Raw genomic sequence first — 24,008 nt, forward strand, 5'->3', positions numbered from 1 at the left:
TCCTCCTTGGATCAGGGCCAACCTTGCTTGGTGGCTTGAGAATACGTTTGGTATGGCTTTGTCATTTATTTCTTTTCTTTCCATTTCCTGCCCATACTCCTGTTCAGTTTCAGCCAGTCTTCTTTCTCTGGTTTTTTCCCTGAGGTTTTATGTTGCTCTTACTGTTTCCTTTAACATTATCATTGTGGTTTATTTTTTTCAAGGATTCCCTCTGGGCTACCTGATCTATCCCCTGTTGGGCTCATGGATTGAGTTTGTCAACTCGTATGTTTCATATGTTTTTTCACATCCACTTTGTCATCTAACTGTGTCTTTTAGCTGCTCTCTTTTGCCAACCTTTGGAGGAGATTGTTCAATTTGGGATGTGGACAACTCTCACTAAATTTATTCCTCAGCATTTGCACAACCTGGTTCTGTATTTCTTGGTCAGATAACATCTTCATGTTACATGGAGATCTATATGTGTTTATTCACCTTTTGACTGGGGTAAGTCAAAATACTACTTTTTCTATATATTTTTAGTTTGATACATGCATTTTGAGATACACCTGTTGGCAGATGTTGCCTGGTTAGATATGTTTCACAGTTTTCATGTTTGTTAGTGCTGTGTTGTTTCAAGTCATGGTTATACAGCACTTTTCTACTGATTCAGTCTTTTCTGAATGCATAGCTGCCTGTCAATTCAGTACTACCTTCTTTTTTGTTCCTGTTTAATTACTGGGCAAACAAAGAGTATATCTGTTCCAGAAGCTGTGCTACACCTTCCAAGTGTACTTTCTTTTCATATTTGTGCACACTTGTTCTGTTCAGTGCATTTGCTTTCCATTTGACTGGATGTTGAAGCATCCTTACCAGCCCATCCACTTTAGCACTGAAAATATATTTCTAATAAATATCTTCCTACCCACTGATATGCTAGTATTTCTGGTTTTTACCTGCCAATTGTCAGAAGTAAGTATTGTTCTAGAATAGATGACATTGTATGGTTGGTGGAAGGTAGTTACATGATCAACATGGATTGAAATGGATCAAAACTGATGGAGTATAAATGATGGGTGTACTATTAGTGAAACATTTGTTACAATGCTTAGGGGGCAGTTCAGTCTCAAGATAGGTTTAGGGTAAAATGAATGAAGTATCTATTAAAAAAACATTTTTAATGTGAGAAAATGTTAAGTTTTATCTTGTGTAATACTATTTAATAATGTGATTTTACTTCCATACACACAGTTTTATTTACAGTATACTATAGTGTATTTTGCTAAAATGGCCAAATGAAAATGTGATCTTAATTATGAATATGTCATTCCTTGACTGCATTGCTTGGACATTTCATCTTAAAACAGTTCATATCTTTATATGCCAACCAGTTATTCTAAAGCTTGTCACAGTGTTAAGTCATATTCTTTTGTGTAATTAAGCAGAATGCATATTTATGTTTGAGTTGGCAATGTTGATCTTCAGATCTTTAAATTAAAATCACAATTTGTTTGTCTGATAAGGAAAATTAAGTAGGTCTAATGCACTGAGTTTTTTTTTTATTATACAGAAAACCAATATCTTCATATTATTTTTCTATTAATAAGTTGGTATGGTTTCTTATTTTGTTTAGATCATAGAAACAATGTCATTCTCTGACAGTGTTGCAGAGTTTATGGACCTAATAGGACCTGTGTGTGAGAGTGTTCCACTAAAGAAGTCAAACTCAATTCCTCATCTTAATGGTGACAAAGATTCAGAGAATGAACTGGAAATAAATAGTTCTTCAAGTAATTTTCCTCTTTTTTTCCCATGCTAGTTAATGTGTCCTTAACATTCAACTTCTTACCTAACATTTAACATGACCACATTTCACTGCTGCAACTACATTAGTTGCATACCTCATATAAATTGTTCACTTAAGGAAGTTTAGCAAGTGACCCTACAGTGATGTGTAAGAATAATAGTTATTATAAACTGACTTTCGTTCTTTGTAAGTTTTATTGTTTGGAAAATTAATTGGAAATTAAAGTTGATTTTTTAAAATTTACAATATTTTTGTAAATTAATTGATTTTAGTTTTGTTTTTTGATAAAAACCATAAGTTTAGTAAAATTAAAGCCACATTTAAAATTTTAAAAAAGGCACACCATACATCTAAGATAATGAACTTACAATGCATAGTTATTTTAAATATTGTGGGTAATTCTGTCTAATGTAATTTCATCAAAGAGTCTAGGAATTATATACAGGGTGATCAGGAAGTGTTAACTGAGCGTGCTCAGTCAGTGCAGTGAGGTGAGATAGGTTTAGTTCTTTATTTTGTTTTTATTTATTTATTTATAATCTATCATTTAGAAAAATGTACAACTCTAAAATATGAATTTTATTTTCTTACAACACTGGTTTTGCTAGATATTAAACAACTGGATTAGTAGCAGATAGAACTTGGCAAGTTAACTTGATAAATCAATATAATATTATTACCTATGAGTATCAGTTATTTAGTAGTATAGTATAAAATAATTGAAATTTTGATTACATTATAATGTATTAAAATAATTGAAATTAATGTTTGCAGTTATTACTGTTTTTGAATCATTAATCCAGCTATCTAAGTCTTATGAGAATAATTTAGTAATGAACCTGACAATTAATTAACTTTTTAAATTACAATAACTGACCAATATGAATAAAGTAAATAAAGTGCTAATTTTTGTAAATGATGAAAAACAAACATACTAGCATACATTTATATAGAAGAAAAGTGGCAAAAAGTATTGTACCTAAAATTAATGACTATATGATTTTATATTATGAGATGATAATGCATTTTAAACTTCTACTTATTTCCTGTTTTGTTTAACCTTTCTGTATAAACTGTTATTTCTTTAAACACAAGCTTAACCTGAAATATGTTTTTTATGAAGCTTCTTGTTAACGTATATTGTAACTGTATGTAGTTTTTATTTTATGTTAAAATTAGCAAGTCCAGTGAGAAATGCTGCCCATTTGTTGAAGCGTATACAAGAAAAAGGCATGCCCAAACTTGATGCTGATATATCACCTAAACATCTTCTTGATGGTGAGTTATCAGTGTTAAACTAAATACAAAGTTTTTGTTCTCCTGTTATCAGGGATCATTACAAGGACTTTTTGTTCAGAAAAAAAAAAAAAATACAGGGAGAGCCAAAATTCCAGATTTTTTTCTAGTGTTATGAATAAGGTATGGAATATCAAACGTGCTGATATGAAATGTGAAGGCATATTGAAGACAATTTTTTACCCGATATAGTATTCACTGTTGCCTCCCTCAATGTAAAAGTGCACTTCATTTCATCAGTCTATATAATTTCTCTTAGCCTATATTATACATCCATTTCAAACACTTTGAAAATGTTAAGTTAGCTTAATCCCTCTGTAATTTTCACAGTTTAATATGTTTTTTGTTTATCTATATATAAGAAACAGTGAGTTTTTCCACATTTCATGGTATTTTCTCTTTCTATATTTCCTGCAGAAGTTGCCATACCCATCTAGTGCATTTATCACTTCCACTACCACACGTTTTTTCAAGTTTAATTTTGTCAATAACTCTCTTCACTTCTAATCTTCTGAATTCTTCCACTGGACCTTCTTTGATTGCTATTTCTTCCAAAATCCCTTTGTCAAATTCTACATTTATCAGTTTTTTTGTAATACTCTTTCTATCTTTTCTTAATATCCTTTTCATCAACTTGAATACAACCTTGTTTATTCTTTTATATTTCGAGTTCGCGCCCGAGTCGCACCAAACATGCTCGCCCTCCCAGCCGTGGGGGCGTTATAATGTGACGGTCAATCCCACTATTCGTTGATTAAAGAGTAGCCCAAGAGTTGGCGGTGGGTGGTGATGACTAGCTGCCTTCCCTCTAGTCTTACACTGCTAAATTAGGGGCGGCTAACACAGATAGCCCTCGAGTAGCTTTGTGCGAAATTCCAAAAACAAACAAACTTTTATATTTATTTCATGCTATATATTGCTTCCCCCTCTTTGTGGTGTTCCTAGATTTTCATATCACTTTTCAAGCTTTGATCTTTATTTTGGTAACTACTTTTCCATGCTTTTGTTTTGCATTTTGCACATCTTGTTTTTGCATATTCACTATCTTTACTTGTTATTACTTTAAGGAGCATTCTCTCGTTTTATTGCCTGTTGCACTTATTCATTCCACCATCATGGCTCTCCCAGTTGAGGCTTTCATGACACCACAAACTTTAGTTGCTGCTTTCACCAGTATTGCTTTTATCTTGCACCATTTCTTATTTACTTTTTCCCATTAAGCTCTTCCCAGATCTATTGTCTCTCCACTGTATATGCCCTGTTAGTTTTGCTACTTCATTTTTGTATTTGGAAAACTTGTTTCTTCCCTGTTCTCATGTCTGCACCCAACAGTCTAAGTTGGGTCACTGCTTTTCTGGAATCACTTTGCAGTCCATAACAGTTTTCCTATCTGTCTTTCTTACTAGCATGTAATTAATTTGAGTTTTATATTGTCCCCTTTTGTGAAACTTGTGTCAGCAACATACATTTGTGCTCTATATTATTTGAAGTTATTGCTTCAAATACAGTAAATTGTTCATGAAACTAGATTTATTTCATAGGTGTTTCTTTCTGTATCATCAGTAAATGTGTATTTAGCTTCATTATTCAATGTTTCATGGATTATAATGTCCAGTTTTTATTACTGTTCCACATGATATTATGTTCTTGTATTGTTTATGTGTAAAAATTAAATCTGTATGATATTAACTAGGTACAGGTTTTTGGGAAATAATTTTGCAGCTGTTAACTAACATTTAACATCTTGTTTTCCTGCAACTAAATATTTTTTGTATAGTTATCTAAGTTAACACAGCTAGTCAGAGTAAAAAATGTTACTGCTGTAATATAATAGACTGAAAAGTTTTATTTGTGTTGACATAAACTAATTAAATTTTGGTTGAGTGAAAGAAGTGAATGAGGGTTTAAAGTTATATTAATGCACCTAAACTGTAATAACTATGAAGTGTTTAGAAATTTAAAAGTAATGTTTTAAAATAAGTATGAAACAGTGAAAAAAAAATTAATTTAGCTCAGGTAAGTTGGGCATTATATATGTACACTGATTTCTCAAAAATGAAATGTGTACTCATCAATTAAATTTAATTTGTCCACAAATCAGTGAGAAATTGTGAATGTTTTATGATCTCCATCAGGTTTCTGAGTTAGCCAACATTAAGGATTTTTATTTTGGTTACATATCATGGTCTCTCATGTCTTACTGATTTCAGTCTGTCCAATTTATTTCCAGGTCGTATATGCAACTTTTTTTTTCTTTGGACATACCTTATTTTTTGAGGTTAACATACCTAAAAGTTAGTTAAACATGAGCTAAAGGAAACGAAAAAGAAAGCTATGAAAGGATCAGTTGGGCTGCCCCTTTGAATAGCAGAATTTAAACCTTGGTAAATTCTTCAAATATGAGTTATGAATTTTAATTTATATAGAAATTTGACTTCTTATTATCTCTGTGCAGTTTCATTTGAATTTTAAAATTATAAAAAATTGACTTAATTCCTGTATTAGAGGAAACAGAAGCATGAGTGTAATAATTGGGTATAACTTGTTTTGGTGTATATTGACAGAGTTTATAGTAATGAATTAGCTATATACCTTTAAATGCTAGAAATAGAATTATTGTGAATTAATGTTAAAAAAAAAACACTATGAAATACTTTGACAGAACTGTTCATTAGCCAAAAGAAATAGAAAAGTGTATACACAAAACTTTAATTATACATTATATGCTGTCCAATTGCAAGTTTAAAATTAAAAATGGGTTTTTAGGTATTGTTACAGCATACTAGGAAAAGTTCAGATAAAATTATATAAAAGAAAAGATAAGTGAGTTCTAAATTTTAGTAATTTCAAATGAGTATGTGTGTAATTGATTTTAGTATTATGAGGACAAAGTGGCTAACCCTTAATGAAAATGCAGGTATAGTATTTTTTTGTTAATGTGACCAGAATGTGAAATCACTTTATGAAGTATTAAGTTACACTTTGGTAGGTAATCCTTTTCTGCTTAGTGTGTAGTCAGAGTGTTATTACTTGTTGATATTGAAAGAGTTGGTTCTAGCCTTTCATGCTACAGTTTCAAGGTTTCAGGATATAAAAGAAGTAAATTTTATTAATTTATTGCTCTGAATGTCATCTTTAGTTCTTGCTTGAATTCAGTACAAAATAATAAGGAAACGAGACAGTATTTTTATAAATACTTTTGCCTTTCTTTGTAATGATGTATTTATTTTTGAGATACATTCTGTGTTAAGATGCTTTTTACATGTTCAAATTGGTCATTGAATCCATTTATTAAGGAAGATGCTAAGAGTATACTTTTTATTTCTTTAAGAATTAAGAATCATGACAGTGTTTTGAGTTTGAAAACTTTCAGATCTTAGTGGCAAAGGAGTTTGTTTTTAAGGGCAACGTTTGTATGTATGTTAAGTTGACATACGACCACTATACATGTTTATATGCAAGTTCAGCTAATATATAACAATACTTTAAAATTTCATGAGAACTTACTTCATTAAACATTTTGTTTTTGAAGGCAGGTGTGACTTGCACACTGGTACCAACATATTTTTTACTTTTTCACAAGAGTTATTTAATGTCAGCTGTTTTTGGTTGTAGAGTTTAGTCAAGGCAGTATTAGTCATGTTTTATTTAATTTTAAACCCAGAACAAGGAATCAGTGGACCAGAAAATATTAATGGATTGAGTGAGAGTGATGCTTCTGACAGTGAAGTGGATGAATTCTCTGATACTTACGGCCAAGTGCAAGAGGTAATTTTAATATCAGGTTAAGTTTCCTCTACATCTTCCTTTGAAACACCTATGTTTTAATGTATATTTTCATACAGTTTAACATTTTTTGTTTTAAAAACTGAACTATATGGATGTATTTGTTTAGTGCATCATTAGAACTGAACTTGTTTCTGTTGGTGTAATATGTTGTTAAACATGTAAAATAGAAATTAATTTGAAGATATATAATATCTAGTATAATTCAGTGAGGAACTTTTATGAATAAAGGATAGTCTTGGAAGTAAATATAACCTGCATCACAACTTTTTTAATAAATTATTTTTTTTGTATGCTTTAATTGCCACATATATACATTACTATTATAATTATTATGTGACAATTTGAATTGTTAACCACAACTTCATAAACACCCAGTAATTTGAATAACTGTTAGTAGATTCATTCACTCATTAATGGCAACTTGTGATTGTTTACAAGTCTTAATTTTATTCTGTTATGTATCTGATGGCAATAGGTTGGATGAAGTTAAAAAATGTTGGTATCCTTAGCATTGTTCCATTATTTACCTATTATTTAAAGTTTGGTTACAGTAGTTAAGATACTACAAAAACTAACTTTTGTGTATCACAATCTGATTTTGAAGTGTGGATGCATGACTGAGATGTTCATTTATAGGATGAGATGCAACATTTTTCTTTATGTACACCTTAATACTGCTCCAATACTTTATGAAATGCCCTTGAAATTAATGTGTTGTGTTTTGATTTGAAAGTTATGTATGACATTTTGAGGGTTACATAAACTACAAACAATTTTAAAGTTTTGTATGAAATACAGTAAGTAACATAGTTTCACTAAAAAACACTAACTTCTCAACAGTAAGTTTCTAATGTTTCCAAAACATGTGAAATTTAATTTAAATTCTTTTTCAAATAATTTTTTCTTTCAATTTTTTAAAAATTTATCATACAAATATTTAAGCCAACTGTTGTCTGAAGCATTATTATTATCTGTAAAAGCAAATGTATAAACCTGCAATATGTTGACTATTCAATGATCAAACTAAGAGTGCTTTCTGATATCTTACCACTCCTCACAAAATAGCTTTTCATGATTAGTGCTGCCCTATATTGGCCCAAATATTCAACTCTCACCACTAGCCTTCCACCTCTGACTTCCACATATTCACGTGTAATTAATTATTTAGCAGCTCTCCACAAATAAGGGCCATGGCACTACCCCTATCATAAACAGTGCCCTCTGCACATTTGCACTTGATAATCACTTCTCATTTGGTATTAACACTATACAGATATGCTTGTTTTTGCTTGCAAATTGATGTTTTTCTTTATACTACAAACTTAGTTTATCTCTATTTCTTTAATTCTTTGTGTTTTTTGAATTGTGAAAAGATGCTTTTCTAGCTTTTTTTTCAATTTCTTTTTCTTCAAGTTTGGAATTGTCACTATGCACTTACAGTTACAGGTAATTACAACTACCAAAGCTGTTTCTGCTGCCAAACCACTATTACCAAGTTCAGTCCTTAATTATCGTTGAAGATGTGACTGCAATTATTCTATGCAAAATGGCCACACTTGTAAAATCACATGAGGAAATTCCTGTCATACCTTCTCCTGGGATACATGATAGGAAGGATGAGAATTTTGACAGCCTTTTCCCTCCCTCTCTGAATATACTTCCTAGTCATGTGTGATATTGGGGATTTTACTCAGATCTCCATCACCTTTTGTGGAATCAATTAATCAGGTGTGTGCTGTCTTACTCTTATCTCCTGTTTCCTGTGATTCCAAACCTTCTCTCCTTAGTGAAGAATCTATGGGCCAATATTAAGTGTTCCATCCCTCACCTAATGGTGGGGTTCATGCCCAACAGTTTTGAGGATCAACTTTGGTCTGGGGTTAGTCTGCCTCATACATCTAAAAATTGTGTTTATGCTTTTCATGTATCTTCTTTTCCTTCTCCTCATTTCAAACAGTTGGAATCTCTTGTTACATTGTGGGGTTTAACCCTAAAGTATCAGTGCCCCTTTTCACAACCTCAATTGTCCTGTATCAGATTTATGTTCTTCATAATACTATGTACAGAATCAACTATGCACTTATTGGTTCAGGCAAATCAGTTTTATCCTGAGTGGTTTTCAGATAGTGTAAAGAAGTGTTTGGGTATTTTCCTGAGTCATGATATCAGAAATGAATCCACTCATTTGAATAATTCATTATGCTTATTAGTTTCCTGTTTATCCTTACCTTTTCCCACTGTTTCCAACCTGTAGTTGGTTTGTCAAGGATTATGGCACCTGTGACTCAGTCCCACTTTGACCATATCTGGACACTGTGTCCTACATTTTTTTTTCAGAGTGTCTGGCTCTTCACTTTCATTTCTCTTCCTCATTGCTTTCCACCCAGTTATTACAGGAAGCAGTTTGGAATTTACTTCAGAAATAAGCCATGGAACTTGGAGTACCTTCGTACCTGGGGTATTACTCCTATCTGTTCATAATACTAAAAAAGACAGGAGATTGGAGGATGGTTTTAGATTTTAAGATCCCTGAACTGTTTTCTGATCATGCCCAAATTCCTGATGGAGTCTTACTTAATCCTTCATTTGGTTTGTCACTCCTAACTTGTTGATGACAAAGGTTAACATGTCGGTTGCCTATCTATGCATTCCCTTATGCATCCTAACATTTCTTCTGTTTTCTTTACCAGGGTCATGTTTATGAGTTTTGAGCTCTACCACTTGGCCTGGCCTTGGCTTCTTGTCCTTTCTTCTGAATAGTCAGGTCTCCCAGTAGGACAATGATAAATTTTTGGCCTTAAAATCTCAAAATCAGGAGTGTTTGATTCCCCACAGGGGACACAGCAGATAGACAAATATAGCTTAGATGTAAGAAAAATCCACAAATATAAGAAGTTGGGTCATTTGTTCAACTGCTTTATGTTAGATGCCTTAATTTGTACCAAGATGACTTGTTACTTTTGGTTTCCTCTCCAGTCAAATCTGCTCCTCATACTCAATCATTAATCTCATTTATTTTCCTTAGATTCTCCTATTATCCTGCCTCCTCATTTATAAGTTCACTTTGCTTGGTGGTTGGATCATATCAGTACTGCCATTGTAGTTCCTCTCCCACTTGTTCAACCTGATTGTCGTCTTTTTCACATTCTTCCCTTTTAGGGCTGTTGTACACACACACACGCACGCACATACATTCAAGAGATTTCAGGTTGTTAGACACTGGTCAAAATGTTTCAACATATTAATGTTTTGGACGTAGCGACAATTCATTGTGCTCTGTCGTATCTCTTGCAAGAATATGGTTTGTTGCATTCAGTGATGATCGTACAATGTTATAGTAGTGTGTTATATTACCAGGTATTAAGGTACCTTAATATCAGTTATCTTAACAAGATTCTCCCAACAGATGTGGATACTTTTGCAACACATATTGATGCATAAATTTTCAACCTTTGGTCTTCTGTTTCTCATTCTTAGGCAGAAGCTGTAGAGGTTTTTTATTCAAAAGTGAAATGAACATTACCTGTACATGTATTCTTCTAATTGTCTCCTTCCCAGGGTTCTTTGCTTGATTCAGACCACTCCTTGTCATGTGTTCCTTGTGGCTCCATTTTGACTTGCTTAAACATGGTTTCCACTGCCACTCAAGCTTTTAGTGTTATCTTCACTTCCTTTGTCATTGTAATCCATACTTTTTCATCAGTCTCAGTTGGCCATGAGCCTTCTGTTCATTTCTGCCCTCCAGCTTTACTCGTGGCTTTTTTTATCTTCCCTTTCACATTCTTTCTGCCATGTGTCTCTTCCAGATTAGAAACTGTTGTCCTTAACTCTCTCACACTTGCTTTGTTTGAACTTTTTATTTTCATGTTCTCTGTATCACCTTTGATTAAAATGACTATTTCTTATATTATTGGCTTGTGGTTAGCAGCAATCTGAGATCTTTGTGATTGATGCTCATCATGTGCAGTTCCACAGTTCATATGTTCTTTTCCCTAACATTTTGGCCCATTATCCTCCATTTCACTTGCACTGCTCCTTGCTATGGTTCCTAAAACCATTTGTTTATTCCATCAAATCCTTCTATGTCTTGGGATCTCTTTCTCATTACCCTTACAAGTTGGATTTGCCAGCTAGTTAGGCCAGTTTTATTGCAGACCTAATGTGCAATTTTAGATGCAACCAGGGTTTGGTTGAAACACTCTACTATGTTATGTTTTGGTCTGTAGATACACCCTAAATTTGTGGTTCCTCTTTCTGTTGTCTGTTGATTCTTTGCAGATTTGGCATTAGTTGTATCTTGATGTAACGCTTGCATTCCTATTTGATTACAGTCGGTTATCCTCCTCCTACCATGTTTTGGACTTGACATTCCATCACATCAGAGCTTTCCAGTTTCCCATCATATGTTGAATGTGGGTTCATGGTAGATCAGGTGTTGGTTGGGTTGAAAATGCATGCAAATGGAGATGGATTTTGGCATGGAAGTTTGTCTTCCCTTCCAATTCTTGCTTAGAGATGAAGAGATAGGTGAGTTTATCTACTGCTGAAATTGGTAGTATGTAGTATGGGATTCCTTCATGTTTTTCTGCCTTTTATGTTCATGACAGTATACATGGGTCATATGTGGTGTTTCTTCCTGCTGAGTTGTGATACTATTATTTTTATGGTTCCACACCTCCTGGTCTCTTTTTGGGGATCACTTTTCCTTGGCACTCCACTAGTTTATTTTATGTGAGGAATTAAGATATCTGGAGTTAACTTTTTTTTAAAAATTAAATATGTATTTTTGATAAGTACTTACCTTTCTCACATTTCACACCCATCCTCTCCACTTCTAAAAGTGATTATTTTGTGTTTCTATTGGTGGAGATCTGCTGCATAATCATTTACATGTGGATATGCAGAAATTAAAGGTGGAAGGCTAGAGGCAAGCATTCCAAATATTGTATCAGAAAACACTATTACTATGATTACTAAATAGTCTGCATAGTGCAGGTTTATAAATTCTCCCTTATGAATAATATTGCCAGGCAGTTAAGGTGCTTGACTTGCAATCTAAGTGAGAGTAGTGGGTTTGAATCCTCATCCCACCAAACATGTTTGCCCTTTCAGCCGTGGGGAGGTTATAATGTGACGTTCAACTCCATTATTTATTGGTAAAAGAGTAGCCCAAGAGTTGGCAGTGAGTGGTGATGACTAGCTGTCTTCCCTCTAGTCTTTCACTACTAAATTAGGTATTGCTAGTTCAGATAGCCCTAATAGCTTTGCATGAAATTGAAAATAAACCAAACTAATCTTATAAATAATGATGCTTTGAACAGCAGTTGAATCTTAAATGTTTATATGAGAAATTAAAGACTAGTTAAAAAAAACTGACTTATTTTTAATCAGAATACAATAGTTAACAAAACATTGACTTACAAGTGAGAATATCCACTGTTTGCAAGGAACCTTCATTCTGCTGGACTTAAAGAGTTGTCACACAGAGTTATGACTTTTATCTTTTGCATTGAAAAAATACACTTCACAAAAGAATTCAAACTTTGTAAACATCTCCTCATCCACAAGTATGTGCATTCCAACTTGGCTGGTGCCTTACTGTCTCATAATTTGAAAATTGATAAGTATATTCTCATGGTGTCTTTAGAATACAGCTCGAGTTAAAAAGAAGTAGAGAACTGTCAAACAAAAGGAGAGAAATTCTGCTACTGTTTTTCACATCAGATTAATAGATCAATTTTTAACATCAAAGACTGGAGACCTTTTTGGATGAGATCATGTCATCCAACTTTGAATAGTAATGAAGTTGTAGCATCTCAGTGTGAGTGTGTTTTAATCTGGTTTAGTGATAATAGTGGAGTTTTGATAGTTAATGAACAATAATTTTCCAGGAGGAAAATATTCTTTGTTTTTCCCCTGTATTACTTAATGTACAGTTAATACAGTTGTTAATTTTGATTTTGTTCTTCACCAAAGATTCTCCAACTTGTTTGATTATATTTGGATTTAACTAAAAAGGTAAAATTTCTCAAGTTAAGTGAAATCTAAATTAAGAAATCTTGAGCCCTTCTTTCCTCCATCTGTAATTAAATGATGTTTTTGAGATTTTCTTGTCTTTCTAGACTTAACAACTAAGAAAAAAATATATAGTTGAAGTTCCTGAACTGTTTTTATTGAGTATTTAGATTGAAGTTATAATATTTCATAATCATACATTGTATGCATATCAGTGGTATTTTCAGTTTTTCATTACATTACATGGTATTTATTTGCTTTAAGTCATTTCATTTCAAAATAAGACACCATAGAAAGTTTTGGAACAAATAAGTCTGTATATTTTTTAATTACTAAATGTTTTTTGTGTAACAGAAATTTTAAGATTTAATTTAATTCATGTGATTGTAGGATGAGGAAGAACTGCAGCTTCTTGCCAGTAAGAATGTTAATAGTGACAGTGGTGTGGATGTCCAGAGTGAATCAATGGTTATTATAAACAGTGATCCCCAGACTTGGTCACTATATTCTGAGACAACCACAAGTATGTGTGAAGTCTCTGGGAGTAGTAGTGATTCTCAAAAATTCAATGCTTCTGATCTTGGTGCCTCTCAAAGCATAGATCAAAATGGAGATTTCATAGCAAAAACACGAGGTGGGGGTGATCGCGTCTCAGGAAAAAGAGTGTCCAATCCTTTACAAGCTAATCCATCTGGCCATGCTTCAGGTCACCACACAAGAGGTGATTTAATGTTTCTAAATCTTTACTGCATTTTGTAATTTTATTCTTTTATGAAAGTCTTTTTCTGCCTCTAATATGATAAAGTTCACATTTGAAACCAAGTTTAAAATATTTTCTTTAACATTAATAATAAATCATTTAAGTTATGTATTTTAGTTGAATCTTTTGCAAATCTGAAATTTAAAAAGACAACTTTTGTCAGCAAAGAAAATTGTTGTATACAAAGTAAAACAAATTATAATATTTAAAAAAAGTGCTTCTTTTAATTTTGATTTTCCAGAACAAATTTTATTGAATTACTTGAACTTTAATTGGCTTTCTTTTTTAGCAGGTGAATTATAATTTAAATTTTATTTATTGGAGAAAATGTTACCATATATTTCAAGATGTACTACTGCTAATACCTTAAAAAAATTTGCTGTGGCTTTCCTGAATGAATTATAAAATTGTTGGGTGTATTTTGACCTAATTGTATAGTTATTTTCATCATGAAAATAATATTAAAAAAGACAAATCTCAAAAGTTGTCTAGTGATATTAATAGTTCTTAAATTCCTAAAATCTGTGGATAAATACAAAAATTTAAAATGTAAAATTTAGCAATAATCCTAGCCTAGTTAGCATTTTATCTTTTGACATAAATTTTATTTCTCAGCTTACTTTTTGTGGATCATTTAATTGGAAATTCTGGATTTTCTTCCACTTCCTTTTGTATATCCTAATTTAGCAGCTTTAATATATTTATTCAATAATTATGTATCTCTTTTGTAAAACTAATAATTCACCCACCCACCATGTTGTTGTTTTTGACTGTTGGTATTCCTAATGATACACCCACATTTACTTCTGTAAATACTTTTGACTGTTAATAATGTAACAGTTATATAGTTATTAAAAATAAATCTTTTTTGTGAACTCAAACTATGTGCTATCTATTTGTTTTATCATGCACATTAGTTATCAGAGAAACTGAAAAAAAAAAGCTTATTGCTATAGAAAGACAAGATAGGTTAATGTGGACAGCATTAATTATTTTAACAATGGTTATATGTATTTTTGAAATATATTAATTGACTAAATATTTATATCTGTAGTTTAATTGTAACTAAAAGTAAACTTTATCAGAACCAGGGACTGGTAGCCATAGAGGTCAACTCTTGCACCTTAATAGTGGTTCTGGAAGCAGTGGGCAAGATGGAGCTGGTAGATCTCATCCAAGAGAAACTACACCAGATACTACAGAGCAACTGGCTCTTGCTATTTTACGGCTCCAGCATAAGTTGGATGAGGTCATCAGAAGGCTAGACACATTAGAAGCTTTACTAAATCAGCAAGAAAGACACAGGGTAAGTTTTTTACTTTAGTCTGAATTTTTGTTATTTTTCAGTGATATAATCTATAATAATTATTTTTCCAGTTTGTTTACAGTGCAAGTTTTTACTTACTGAAAATTGTCAGAATATATATTTTATACAATATTTGAAAGTTACTGAAAAAATTTGTACTCAGGCTAAATTTTCACTTTATCTGAAAATTTCCCTGCATCTTATTTGAATGTATAAAATGTAAATTGAGTTTTAACTTTTTCATTTTTTGTGGCTTCAGGCTTTTGAAATTATAAGTAAGTTTTCAGTATTATTAATCTATATATATGTGTTATGTATCTCATTTTTTTGTCACTTGTTAACACTCATGAGCAGGGATGATTACATGTAATGTGGATACAAAAAATTGTTAAAATTTGAACACAGAATTTAATTGTTGGCATTCAACATGATATCACTGATTTATCAGGAAGTGTTGAACTGAGTACTATGTTAAAATTATCTAACTAAACAAGTCATATCTATATGAGTATTTTGAGCACTGCATCGCCAAACATAAAAACTAGTACAATTAGAAGCTATGCTGAATATTAAAAGCATTTTTTGTTATAAAATCACTGTATTTCCATGTTAGGAGTGCTTATTGTGTAAGTAAAGGGAATTACAAATGTGCAAGTGGAATCTGAAACAATTCCTTTTTTAAGTTAAAAACACCAGTTTATCAAACCATGTTATCAAGTTAATATTGTGATTTAATTCTGATGATATAACTGCAGTTACAAGTAATCCAACTGATGATTAAGAAGTAAAATGTGAAAGCTCAAACACTTTGAAATATGACAGTGAAATTTTGGAAGCAATGCTGGAAGTCCTCAACTGTTATGCAACTAAGTTCTACTTTCACTTTATTATGGATGGTTGGAATGCCATCAAATCTCTTTCTTTTCATTTCATTTTGATTTTTGGGAACAGAAGTAAATTACATGGGGTAAGATTGGAAGAATACAGGGGTGTGTGGTATCCCAGGAATGTTTTTTTTTTCTCTGACAAAATTTCTTGCACAGGCATAGCAGTGTGTGAAGGTTGTCATGATGAAGAAACCAGTGACCATTCTCCCACAGCTCGCAGTAGTTTCTTCTAACTTTCTCCCTCAAGTAAATTAAGACCTCTTTATAAAATGCCTGGTTAATTGTTGATCACTTTGATTTTTTTTTCTTTCACTCTAGTGACCGTATCATTAATGGACGATGTTGATGGTCGCCCAGAACGTGGGTCATCTTTGACCAATTCCTGGCCATGTTGGAAGTGTTTTATCCACTGAGAAACAGCTGTACTTAAGCAGTCATTATCAAAGGCAGTTCTTAACATTTTGAGGATTTCTGTTCCTCCTTTACCATTTATCACACAAAACTTAATGCAAACACATTGCTCTTCTTTTCTGTCCATTTTTATTGCAACAGGGGCAAGAGATACGTCTGTCTTTGAACACTTTTTTCACAACACGGGTATAAGGTCTGGAGAAATGGCTTGTTCATGGGGTAGATCACTATTTCTACTTTGTACACACCTCAGTGAAGCTCACTGCCTCTGTACTGGCACCTGTAACAGAAGAAATCTTAGAACTTTTTGATCAGACCTTGTATATGACAGGGACAATAAGGTCAAACAGATGCCCTCCAAAAGAAATATGTGCCTAAAAAAAAAACTGCCCAAATTCACAAGTGTATTGCATGATAATGCTTTAATTGTGCTATTGGTTGACAGAAAGGATGTTCTGGTAATTACAACAATGCTGAAAAGAATAAAACTTATTATGAAGGAGCATCCTGATTCTTTTGTAAATTCTATAATATCGAGAAATATAATAATTACATGGGCTCTGTTGACAAAACTGACCAGTATCTAGAATTTTATGACCAATGCTAAAAATCCCTGGCATGAGTAAGGAAAGAAAATAATAAGGGCCTAATGTCATAAATGCCCAGAAAAGCAAGACCTATGTTCCACTGAACACTTCAACATCTGGCATTCCAAAATGTAGGTTTAAGAGTCTTTCATAACCTAAAAATGACTTTTTGTATGTAAAAGACTTAAAATGTTAACTGAAAGACTGCTACATTTTGTGAAGATATACACACTGTGTTGAATGTTAGAAGTATTAAATCTATAAAAACTCTAAACAAATACAAAAGTCACATGATTGATCAAATTGATTGAACCCTTGTCGAGAAAGTTAAGCTGAACCAACTGAAAACCGTAAACGGCATATGTGAGGAGAAAGTTTATGTTGTATTCCTCAAACAAATCAGTGATGTAAGTGTGAAACAACTTGTATTGCAATAACATATAATGAGGACCCTCCCATGCTAAAAAAGAAAATATAAGTGTTGAATTACTCAAATTAACTCTTTTTGGTATTTTAGTCCATATCATAGAGAGGTTTCGAAGTATTTTTAAATACTTAAGTGCTGGGTGAAGGTAGATGACTACTAGGACTAAATGGCTGGTAATTGCCCTGAAAGTAGCATGGGGGAAAAAAGAGTCTATAGCAGTGTCTTGGACAACAATTTGCATTCCCTCACCCCAGTAATCCAGGTAAAAATTAAAGCAGCATCAGTCAATTTTATTGTGACACATTATTTTAATACACTTTTCAAATGCTGTACTTACATTATGATTGACCAGAAATGGTTGTTCAGGTTTATCTCTTCTTTTGTTTGTGAACCAAAAGCATGCACATTTGACTTTGACAGCTCATCACTTTCACTTTAAAATACATTTCTCCATTGTTTCTAATATTTCATGCCCTAAATCTACCTGTCTTTTGTATGTTTTTCTATGAAATGCTGAATGTTTGTAGCATTATGATCTATATGAACAGATTGGCAAATCCAGTATATTTAACATAATAAAATTGGCTAATTTCTGGCACTTCATGCTGTATGAATTAGTCAAATAATGTGAAATACCAGGTGTACAATCTCTACCTCAAGGTTCCTTGTGGATAGCTTACAAGTGAGCTTTGTTAATTGGTTCTCGGACATGGCACTTCAACCACATCTGAACTTTCTGTCTCAGATGTTAATGAAACAAGTAGCACACTTTTAATGAAGTTACATTAATTTCATATTTAGTATATTTAGTTGTCTCGCACTTGGCATACATTGGACAAATATTAATTAAAGAACATTATATAGCTCTAATGTGCAATAGCTTTCTAAAATAAGATTAGTCAGTGAGTATCACAGTAGTAACTTAATCTTGAAAGAACTAATCTTATCCTTAGTCAATCAGAAAAATTAAAGTATTGCTTTTGTTTAACATTATTGTTACACTTAAATATAACATTATATTTCTACTTGATATCGATTATTACAACTTCCAAATAATGTAGTAGAATAATTTATTATGAATATTGTTGAAATGTTTGGCCTGTTTTCCATGTGTATTTATTTTATTGTTGAACCTAACTATCAGAAAGTTGAGTTTTCACAGTGGTTGAAAAAAATTAATTTCAGTATTTTAAACATACTTTCTATTTTAATAGAAAAACACAGAGATGTCTACTTGGTGGCCTTTTGGAAACCTTCCAATGCATGCTGTTGTGATAATTGCTTTATGGCCATTTTTGACACAGTGGATTCTGATAGTGCTTCAAAGAAAACATCGTAAATAATTTAAGTTTTAAACAAAACCACATTGGGCCTGTTTATATCATAAAGAAAATTTATCTTGTTTGCAGCCAATCTGAGTTGATGAATGTCATTTTGTCAGACTTTCTTTCCAACAAATCTTGTAATGTTTCATTAAAAGCATAATTTTGATTCTGTTTGGTAATACAGGTTCAGTTTAAATTGTGAATGAACTATTCATATGATTAAGATGTTTTCAGAATATTTAGTGGTTCAGTGTTATGAAGTTTGAGTTGGCATTGCTAGATTATTTTGGCTACAAATTGCACAAAAGTGGATGTGAACAATAACGTTACTTATCAAGTTATTTTATAAGCTATATAAAATACTCATGTACACATAGATTTCTCAACTGGTTGTGGGAATGTATACATGTACATATATATAACTGTTTGTGTCATTTATAGGATATATTTTTTTAAATAAACTTGCATATTTGTCAAAAAGTGAATATTTTAAATGACATGATTTGTTTTTACAGTGAAATGCCATTAAAAAATGACAGCCTATTTTAAACAGGAAACTAATACTTGGTATCTTATTGAGATTAAATGGCATGTTTTCATTTAATAGTTTATTAAAAATAAAGTTGGCTAAGTCTAGAATAACGTGACTATTTCAAGATTCAACCATCGGTTTCTAAGTTAACATGGTTGATACTACCACTGGCTAAATCAAAGGTGTGTGTGTGTGTGTGTGTACACTCTTTAAATCTCATATTTCCAGCTAACAGTTTAAGATTAAGGTTTCTAATTAATACAGTTATGACAAGAAAAACTTTCAGTATTTAGTTAATATGGTTGGTGTTATTATTAACTGTTGTATAATGTGTTTAATTAGAATGATTGATTGATTCTCTTATTGACTGTGCTAAAGGTTTTCAGTTAATATGATCAGTATTATTATTATTTTCTAAGTCTGGGATCTGTAGGTAATATTGGGGATTTTAGTTTTATTATTATGAGTTAAGACTTTGATCTGTAGCAAATGATTCATTTTGTCATAAAGTACAGAATCTCGTTTAATGGTTGACTTTATTGTTAGCTAAATCTATGGTCTCTGTTTATAATGGTTGGTTTTATTTGTACTGTAGTTAAAATGATTGGTTATATACCATGAGCTAACTTTAGAGATTTTAGAATATTTTATTTGTTATTATTTAATTAAATATCTGACCATGAGTACCTTAATTCCCTAAAGTGATAATTAAATATTCATTATTAGTGATTATATGCAATACTCGAGGCTTAGCATGGCCTGGTGGTTAGGGAATTTGACTCACAATCTGCTTCTTAGAAGTTCAAGATCCTGTACTAAATATCTCCCTCTCAGCTGTGGAGATGTTATAATTTTATGGTCTATCCCACTTTTCATTGGTACAAGAACTGGAGGTGGGTGGGTATTGTCTAGTTACCTTCTTTATAGTCTATCACTTCTAAATTAGGGATGGCTATTGTAGGTAGCCTTCTAATAATTTTATGCAAAATTCAACAAACAAACAAGCAAGCAGGTAACATTCAACATGAGGAGTTGTTTTGCACAATACTGTTATAGATAACTTTAGTCATAAACATAAAGTGACTGTTTGAAGTTTTATGCCTTTTAATGGCCTTGCACTACTCAGTTAAAAATAAATTAATGTTTGTTCACTCTTATTGTTACCTCTCTTAAAATGTAATAAAATATATTACATTTATGAGTAAAGTAAAAATTAGTCACATAATTTTGAAAATGTATTATTAGACTGTATGATCCACTCACAGTGCTTCTTGAGGCCTTGCACTTGTTCAGGCCACAATTGAATACTGTCCAACTGAAAAATATCAACAAATAAATTGTTTCATTAATATTTCATCTGAAATACAGTGAACAGATTTATTAAATTTACAGTTGTTATTAACTTACACATGTTTTTTGAGATGCTATTTTCTTTGAGAAAATTGAAAAACCTAATTTCAAAGTTTGAAAAGCTAAATCGTTGAAGTGAACAGTACTACAGAGACAATCACAGTTGATTACTAAGATGATTTCTGTAACTTACAAATTTTACAGCTTGTATGTACGTATACACAAACACATTATATATACATATAGAGTTTATTAACATCAGAGCTATAATGTAATAACTAGAAAACAAAAGACCAAAACACTGATATAAATATATTAATATGCAACTAGCTTGTGTAACTTAAAAGAAAGGATTTTAGATGGTAAATGAAATATTTTTCTGTAGGTACAGTTAATTTCTTTAAAAAATGTGTGTAAGAGCAAATATAATGTTCATATAAGCTTGTATATTGAAAAAAGCATCTTTTGTAATAAATGAAGAAATGACTTGTATGCTTTTAAGAGGTGTTGGGAATCTTAAGTTATTCACAGTATTTCTAATACACCTTGAAGATATTTCAATTTTATACTGTAGTCAAACATTACTCTTTCTTAGGGTCATCAATGGGTAAAACATTTTTTTCATCTATGTTGTTATTGTAGTTATTTATTCACAAACTAAATGAGAATTAAAACAGAAATTACTTTAGTTAGCCTTATTTTTATACTTTTTTATTCAGTGTGTGGTGATCAAATGAGCTTATTAATATAATATGATAATGAAGTGCTATGCATTAAAAGGACAAAAGCGCTAGTTGTTATGGGGATAAAATTAAGAAAATTATTTATAATTTACATCAAAGTAAAAATAAAAATATGGGGTTTTAACAAATGCATAATTTTGGGTTAAGTATTTGATCACTCTAAAATAAAGTTTTTATATTGCCTTTATCATACTTAAATAATTTATAAATAATATCAATATGTTGTTATTCTAAACAAATCCTGTAGAATCAAATACTGTGAATAATCGTATGGATTGGTTTGTTTTGCTACACTGTTAAAACTTTTTGAAAAGTAGAATACATATAGTAGATAGTTAATAAACCTTTCCAATGTAATTTTAAATGTATATTTTAAATATCTGTAACATTCTTATTGATCTAGTACATTCTTAATTCACAGAAAACTGAGTTTTGATGTACTTACAAAAACGAAAAGGGTCCTTACATTCCAGACTGTATAATGTTTTAAATATCATGCTTAAGCAATGCGTGAAATATTAAAATGTATTGCAGTTGTTTTGATCTACACATTTGTAATGTTTTGAAATAGATATATGTATATAGACAGATTACTTGATTATCATAAGTAAAAGGTTTTGTGTGCTTTTTTATCAATACAGATGTAATAACACAATTACATTTTATATTGTTATTTTGTGCTCAATAAAGTTTAACTTTTTGAATAAAAAATAAAATTTGTTAAATTCCTGGAGTGTATAGTGCATACATCCCCAACATTCTAGTCGTGCCACTGTATGAATCTTTGAAACTGCCTTATTACAAGAAATGGAGGGTGTAACAGTATGCAAAAACCTCAGGCAGTGGTTACAACCACAGAAAGATAAAAGATTTATAGCTTGAAACTAGCTGTCTTCATTGGCCTTACAACAATTTAAAATTAAAAACATCCAATTTTGGGCATTATCTTTCACATCTAGTTTTGCTAATGACTAGTTATATGTAAAAAAATAACACTCAGTGTTTCTTGCAAATACACTGATTATCTGTATTAATACTGTGTCTGAAGGCTCAGACAAAAATATCTTGAGATTGTGAATGAGTATTCCATGTTAGGATTCCTAGGGAATCATATTTTACCACAGTATCTTTATTCCAAATGTAATATAACACCAGATTTATGTGTAAACGTGTTAATTAAATACTTGACCATGTGAAACTAGTTTTCAAATATTTTTCATTAATTTATTCTAAAATAGCATTTGTTTTCTCCGATTAAAATTACTGATATCCGACAAATAAGATGAATAGTACCCATAAGAATGCAACATCTGTGAATGTACTATAGGAATTAATTTTGAGCACAACAAAGGAAACAAAGGTAACTGAAACAAAACTTTGTGCTCTAAACTCTTACTTAAATTGGCTACTAGGGTAAAGAAGTAAAATCAGAACGAAGGTATGTAATTTACCATGCTAACTTTAGACAAAAAAAAGTTCAAATGTGGCATACCAGAATCCAACACAACATATATAACAAACTACTTTGTATTACGCCTGGAACAAATAAAAAAGCCATATTTCACATTAATTTGTATAATCACTTATGTCTCAGCCAAAGATAGGCTCATTCTTCTGTAGGAGGGGCAGACATGGCCAAAGTGATATGAATTTCTAGCCATTGGTTTATTTAGTCTTTACTACAGTAAAATAATTGTTTGTTTGCATCTTTCTGCTGTTTGATTAACAAGAATGCAATATTACATGATGAACGCCTGTATGGAAAATTTAGAAAAAATATCTAAATATATCTTGCTAAAGATAAATTTCTGCACTGTAGGGGAAGGATAAGATTAATAGTTGTTTCACGTATGTTATTGTCAACTACAGTAGTGATCACTTTTGTACAGGGACAAACAAAGAAAAATAAGTTTTTTAAAGAAATATAGTAAAAAGTATCAACCATTTCGTAGGGTTTTTACATACACGTTATGTTATCTTGCTTTGGCAAAAGGAGAAAGGATGCTTTTGTTTTCCTTCTTTAACACAAGTGTGTAAATCTTGAATTTTAGATTTCGCATTCAGAGTTAATAAAAACGCTGCTCTACAGCTGGCTGCTTATGACAGTAGTTACTAATTATACTATTCATACCTCATTGAAAAAAAATTTAGACAAAAGTGAACATTTTGTAAAAACAGATTTTCTGAAAAGTACTGCACGAGACAAATGTTTGGGTTGTGATGATATAAACGATAATGTGTTTATATATTGAAAGTGACACCATTTATTTAAAAAAGAACAGTGTTGGCATAAAAATATATGAATTTTCTATGTTATGAAAGACTTGTAACTACAGTATTTGCATACTATAACCTCGCTACTATCTGCCAACACATCGCGGTGAAATTGTAACTGTCTAATCATATTACACGCTAAATTCTCATTAAAAGTATTGAAAAAGCAGGATTTCTAATTCTGACTCGTAAAACATAAATGATGAAAAACGTCTTGGTAATATCTACACTAAAATAAAATCCTAGGTTATCACAACATTCCTGATGAATAGAAAGATGGGTCAGCAACTTACAGCAAAACCTTTCTTTGAAGATACATTTCTGAACCTGACGATGACCGAAGAAGGTCGAAACGTTGTTCGCTCTTCTACGTAAAATATTTTCTCAACCCAAACGAGCCGTTTTTGCATATAAATTTCTCAACATCACTGAAATAATATATTTGAATGTTTCACGTTGCACTGTAGTTTGGGTCAGTAAAGATTGAAAGTCAGGTTTCTATAGTCAGTCATTGAAAATC

At 31.5% G+C, this 24,008-nt stretch overlaps 1 protein-coding gene across 2 annotated transcripts in view; it reads left to right on the forward strand.

The window, feature by feature from the left end:
- LOC143236760 (acyl-CoA-binding domain-containing protein 5-like) overlaps window positions 1-21,930 on the forward strand; it is a 44,673-nt gene extending 22,743 nt beyond the window's left edge. For both annotated transcript variants that reach the window (XM_076475267.1, XM_076475268.1), the window contains 6 exons: window positions 1,613-1,769; window positions 2,966-3,064; window positions 6,747-6,850; window positions 13,277-13,607; window positions 14,732-14,952; window positions 18,479-21,930. In XM_076475267.1, coding sequence (XP_076331382.1) covers window positions 1,613-1,769; window positions 2,966-3,064; window positions 6,747-6,850; window positions 13,277-13,607; window positions 14,732-14,952; window positions 18,479-18,607 — 1,041 coding nt within the window. In that variant the 3' untranslated portion in view covers window positions 18,608-21,930. The remainder of the gene's footprint in view (window positions 1-1,612; window positions 1,770-2,965; window positions 3,065-6,746; window positions 6,851-13,276; window positions 13,608-14,731; window positions 14,953-18,478) is intronic.
- The last annotated feature ends 2,078 nt before the right edge of the window (window positions 21,931-24,008 follow it).

This window comes from Tachypleus tridentatus, chromosome 13, assembly GCF_004210375.1.
Source record: "Tachypleus tridentatus isolate NWPU-2018 chromosome 13, ASM421037v1, whole genome shotgun sequence".
Taxonomy (NCBI): Eukaryota; Metazoa; Arthropoda; class Merostomata; order Xiphosura; family Limulidae; genus Tachypleus; species Tachypleus tridentatus.